General features: G+C 43.5%; 1 protein-coding gene across 1 annotated transcript in view; it reads left to right on the forward strand.

Moving 5' to 3' along the window:
• CHM (CHM Rab escort protein) overlaps positions 1-1,682 on the forward strand; it is a 182,708-nt gene extending 181,026 nt beyond the window's left edge. The window contains exon 13 of the mRNA XM_063938649.1: positions 995-1,682. Within this exon, the coding sequence (XP_063794719.1) occupies positions 995-1,201 (207 nt within the window). The 3' untranslated portion in view covers positions 1,202-1,682. The remainder of the gene's footprint in view (positions 1-994) is intronic.
• The last annotated feature ends 4,318 nt before the right edge of the window (positions 1,683-6,000 follow it).

A 6,000-nucleotide genomic window follows, 5' to 3' on the forward strand; every position in this document is an offset into this window, starting at 1 on the left:
GTTCTGTGTGCGCTGGTGTGTTGTATTCATGTTGTGTGTGTGCTGGTGTGTTGTATTCGTGTTGTGTGTGTGCTGGTGTGTTGTATTCGTGTTCTCTGTGTGCTGGTGTGTTGTATTCGTGTTCTGTGTGTGTGCTCGTGTGTTGTATTCGTGTTCTGTGTGTGTGCTGGTGTGTTGTATTCGTGTTCCATGTGTGTGCTGTATTTGTGTTCTGTGTGTGTGCTGGTGTGTTGAATTTGTGTTGTGTGTGTGCTGGTGTGTTGTATTCGTGTTGTGTGTGTGCTGGTGTGTTGTATTCGTGTTGTGTGTGTGCTGGTGTGTTGTATTCGTGTTGTGTGTGTGCTGGTGTGTTGTATTCGTGTTGTGTGTGTGCTGGTGTGTTGTATTCGTGTTGTGTGTGTGCTGGTGTGTTGTATTCGTGTTGTGTGTGTGCTGGTGTGTTGTATTCGTGTTGTGTGTGTGCTGGTGTGTTGTATTCGTGTTGTGTGTGTGCTGGTGTGTTGTATTCATGTTCTGTGTGTGTGCTGGCGTGTTGTATTCATGTTCTGTGTGTGCTGGTGTGTTGTATTCATGTTCTGTGTGTGCTGGTGTGTGTCGTATTCGTGTTGTGTGTGTGCTGGTGTGTTGTATTCATGTTGTGTGTGTGCTAGTGTGTTGTATTCATGTTCTGTGTGTGCTGGTGTGTTGTATTCATGTTGTGTGTGTGCTGGTGTGTTGTATTCGTGTTCTGTGTGTGTGCTGGTGTGTTGTATTCGTGTTCTGTGTGTGTGCTGGTGTGTTGTATTCGTGTTCTGTGTGTGCTGGTGTGTTGTATTCATGTTGTGTGTGTGCTGGTGTGTTGTATTCATGTTGTGTGTGTGCTGGTGTGTTGTATTCATGTTGTGTGTGTGCTGGTGTGTTGTATTCATGTTGTGTGTGTGCTGGTGTGTTGTATTCATGTTCTGTGTGTGCTGGTGTGTTGTATTCATGTTCTGTGTGTGCTGGTGTGTTGCAGGCAGAGAATATATTCCGGGAGATGTTTCCAACTGAAGAGTTTTGTCCACCAGCTCCCAACCCTGAGGACATCATTTATGATCAGGAGTCCCAGGAACCGGACCCCGGGGAGCCTGACACCACTGTAGACTCTAAGGCAGATCCCTCGCCTGACACTGACCACGTAGCAGAGCCTGCTGGGGGTACTGAGGAGCCGCAAACAGAGTAATCCCATCGCAGCTGGATCGTTCTTCATGCCAGAACCGCAAACAGTGCCGGAGCCACAAGCAAAGCTGTGCCAGTGCCGCAAGTCTCTTCTGTGCCAGTGCTGCTAGCCTCTACCATGCCAGTGCCGCTAGCCTCTACCATGCCAGTGCCGCTAGCCTCTACCATGCCAGTGCTGCTAGCCTCTACCATGCCAGTGCTGCTAGCCTCTACCATGCCAGTACCACTGGCCTCTGCCATGACAGTGCCGCTAGCCTCTGCCATGCCAGTGCCGCTAGCCTCTACCATGCCAGTACAAGGGCTCCTAATTCTCCACATCTCTTACTGCTGTTTATCACCAAAAATCTGGCCAGAGAATGTCCTGTGTATGTTTACTGCTAATGTGTCTTAAATTATTCTCCTATATATACAGTATATGGCAAAGATGTACAAAATCTCAAATGTTTTCATATTGCTTATATCATTAAAATATGTTTTGAATGTTATTTCAGTAGCGTCTGCTGTTCTCAGTCTGGTGCACAGTATCATTTCTCATACCCTCACCGTCCAGTCAAACAACACAGTAACACTTCTCAGAACCTCATTGTCCAGGCGAGTAGCTCAGTAACACTTGGTGACATTGCAGATGGTATTGAAGGGAAGGTATGCCTTTTTGCAGATGATACAAAGATATGCAACAGGGTAGACACACCGGAAGGGGTAAAACAAATGATTGATGACCTAGGTAGGCTTGAGAAATGGTCAAGAACGTGGCAACTACAGTTTAATGCTAAAAAATGCAAAATCATGCACTTGGGTCTCAAAAACCCAAAGGCTAAATATAGTATCAAGGGTACCATAATGGAAACTACTGAGGAGGAAAGGGATTTAGGAGTCACTATTTCAAGTGACTTGAAGGCAGGAAAGCAATGCAACAAAGCAATGAGAAAGGCAAGTCATATGCTTGGTTGCATAGGGAGAGGAATCAGTAGCAGGAAAAAAGAAGTGATAATGCCACTGTATAGGTCATTGGTGCGGCCCCATCTGGAATACTGTGTCCAGTTCTGGAGACCATATCTCCAGAAGGATATAAATACATTAGAGAGTGTACAAAGAAGGGCAACTAAAATGGTGCATGGCCTACATCACAAACCTTACCCGGAAAGGCTAAAAGATCTTAACATGTATAGTTTGGAGGAGAGAAGGGAAAGGGGGGACATGATAGAAACTTTCAAATATATCAAGGGTCTTAACAAAGTTCAGGAGGGAAACATTCTTCAAAGGAAGAGAAGTATTAGAACTTGAGGACATACACTGAGACTGGAGGGGGAGGTTCAGGGGAAATTTAAGGAAAAATTACTTCACAGAAAGGGTAGTGGATAAGTGGAATAGTCTCCCATCAGAGGTGGTAGAGGCTAAGACTGTAGAGCAATTTAAACATGCTTGGGATAGGCATAGGAATATCCTTACAAAGAATTAAGGTTCAAAAAGGGTTGAGATTACCTAAAGGATAAAAAAAAGGGGCAGACTAGATGGGCCAAGTGGTTCTTATCTACCGTCAAATTCTATGTTTCTATGTTTCTCATTACCTCACCGTCCAGGCGAATAACATAGTAACACTTCTCATACCCTCACCATCGAGGTGAGTAGCACAGTAACACTTTTCATACCCTCATTGTCCAGGTGAGTAGCACAGTAACACTTCTCATACCCTCACCATCCAGGCAAGTAGCACAGTAACACTTCTCATACTCTCGCCGCCAGGCGAGTAGCACAGTAACACTTCTCATACCCTTACTGTCCAGGCGAGTAGCACAGTAACACTTCTCATACCCTTACCATCCAAACAAGTAGCGTTGTAACACTTCTATTATTATATCATTATATTATTATATCTATTATACCCTCACCGTTGAGGCGAGTAGCACAGTAAAACTTCTCATATCCTCACCGTTCAGGGGAGTAACACAGTAACACTTCTCATAAAGAGAGTATAGGCCCTTTAAAAGGCAAGTTGGGCATCCTAATCAAAGACGACAATGACATAGCGAAAAAATTTAACAAGTTTTTCTTGTCCGTATTCACAAAAGAGGACCAGATGGCGAGATTGACATATAACCTCACCAATGAGAATGTCCCACTGTTACGTGCTTATTTAAGTGAGGAAGTAGTCTGTGACCGATTAAAAAAAAAAAATTAAGATTAATAAATAACCTGGTCCCGACGGAATTTACCCAAGGGTTCTCATGGAGCTACACTTCGAATTAGCAAGACCCCTATATTTGATTTTCATTGTCTCACTTAAATCATGCATGGTTCCCAAAGACTGGCGTATAGCGGAAGTAATGCCGATATTTAAAAAGGGAAGTAAATCCGAACCGTGTAATTATAGACCGGTAAGTCTTACATCTAAAGTGGGGAAAGTACTGGAAGGTATTTTAAGGGATAGAATTCAGGAGTTCCTTGAAACCAATAAGCTTATTAATAGAAACCAACATGGATTTGTGAGGGATAGATTATGTCACACTAACTTAATAGGCTTTTATGATATGGTTAGTGCGAACCTAGATCAGGGTAAAGAGGTGGATGTAATCTTTGTAGATTTTGCCAAAGCTTTTGATACAATACCTCACATGAGACTTATATACAAATTAAGAGAACAAGGGAGCACAATATGCACTTGGGTCAGTAATTGGTTGGATAATAGGGAGCAGCGCATTGTGGTAAATGAAACTTTTTCAAATTGGACTGAAGTAGTAAGTGGTGTGCCACAAGAGTCTGTACTTGGACCACTATTGTTTAACATTTTCATAAATGATCTAGAAGTAGGTCTGGAGAGCATGGTGTCAATTTTTGATGACTATACCAAACTGTGTAAGGTTATAAATTCGGAGGGGGATGCTGAGTCTCTTCAGAACAGCTTATTTAAACTGGAAACATGGGCAGCAAAATGGAGAATGAAGTTCAATACAGACAAATGTAAGGTAATGCACTTTGGTCGCAAGAACAAGAACACTACAGTAACTACATGCTAAATGGGGAGAAACTAGGGACTTCTGTACTGGAAAAAAAGATTTAGGTGTCCACATGCTGTCGATAACAAACTCAGCAGTAGTGCCCAAAGTAGGATTGCAGCAAATACAACAAACAAGGTATTTAGCATGCATAAAGCGGGGAATTGATGCAAGGGACGAGAGTATTATACTCCCATTGTATAAATCTCTAGTGAGACCACATCTTGAATACTGTGCACATTTTTGAGCACCATACTACAAAAAGGATATCCTGGAACTAGAATATGTTCAGAGACGGGTGACCAAACTGTTTAAGGGGTTGGAGACGCTGGGATATGAGAAAAGGCTTGCTAGGCTAGGCATGCTTACACTGAAAAAAAAGATTAAGAGGGGACATGATTAACATTTACAAATATATAAGGGGACAATACACAGAGCTAGCGGGGAAGGAGAGGAGATTTCACACACAAGAGACGGAAAGGTTTTTTCACAGTAAGGACAATATGTATTTGGAACTCCCTGCCTGAGAGAGTAGTTATGGCGGACTCTGTCATTACTTTTAAGAATGGGATAGATAAATCCCTAATGGATAAGGATATACAGGGATATGGTGGGTAGATCATGCACTATAGTTAAAGAAACAAAAAAAAAAAAATAGGAATTAACATAACGACTAAATATTCACCACAGTTAAAATTAGTCTTAAAAATATTACAGTGTAGGACAGTGTTTCCCAACCTCGGTCCTCAAGGCACACTAACAGTCCTGGTTTTAGTGATATCCAGGGTTGAACACAGGTGACTTAATTAGTACCTCAGTTACTGTATTTTGATTTAACCATCTGTGCTGAAGCCTGGATATCACTAAAACCTGCCCTGTTGGTGTGCCTTGAGGACCACAGTTGGGAATACCTGGTGTAGGAGATCACTAACGGGTTGAACTCGATGGACAAATGTCTTTTTTCAACTTCAGAAACTATTTCTATACCATCACCGTCCAGGCAAGTAGCACAGTAACACTTCTCATACCCTCACCGTCCAGGCGAGTAACATAGTAACACTTCTCATACCCTCACCGTCCAGGCGAGTAGCACAGTAACACTTCACATACCCTCACCGTCCAGGCAAGTAACATAGTAACACTTCTCATATCCTCACTGTCCAGGTGAGTAGCACAGTAACACTTCTCATACCCTCACTGTCCAGGCGAGTAGCACAGTAACACTTCTCATATCCTCACCGTCCAGGCGAGTAGCACAGTAACACTTCTCATACCCTCACCGTCCAGGCGAGTAACATAGTAACACTTCACATACCCTCACCGTCCAGGCGAGTAGCACAGTAACACTTCTCATACCCTCACCATCCAGGCAAGTAACACAGTAACACTTCTCATAACCTCACCGTCCAAGCGAGTAACATAGTAACACTTCTCACACCCTCACTGTCCAGGTGAGTAACACAGTAACACTTCTCATACCCTCACCGTCCAGGCGAGTAACATAGTAACATTTCTCACACCCTCACTGTCCAGGCGAGTAACATAGTAACACTTCACATATCCTCACCGTCCAGGCGAGAAACATAGTAACACTTCACATACCCTCACCGTCCAGGCGAGTAGCACAGTAACACTTCTTATACCCTCGCCAACCAGGCGAGTAGCACAGTAACACTTCACATACCCTCACCGTCCAGGCGAGTAACACAGTAACACTTCTCATACCCTCACCGTCCAGGCAAGTAGCACAGTAACACTTCTCATACCCTCACCATCCAGGCAAGTAGCACAGTAACACTTCTCATACCCT

This window comes from Pseudophryne corroboree, chromosome 8 (genome assembly GCF_028390025.1).
Source record: "Pseudophryne corroboree isolate aPseCor3 chromosome 8, aPseCor3.hap2, whole genome shotgun sequence".
NCBI lineage: Eukaryota > Metazoa > Chordata > Amphibia > Anura > Myobatrachidae > Pseudophryne > Pseudophryne corroboree.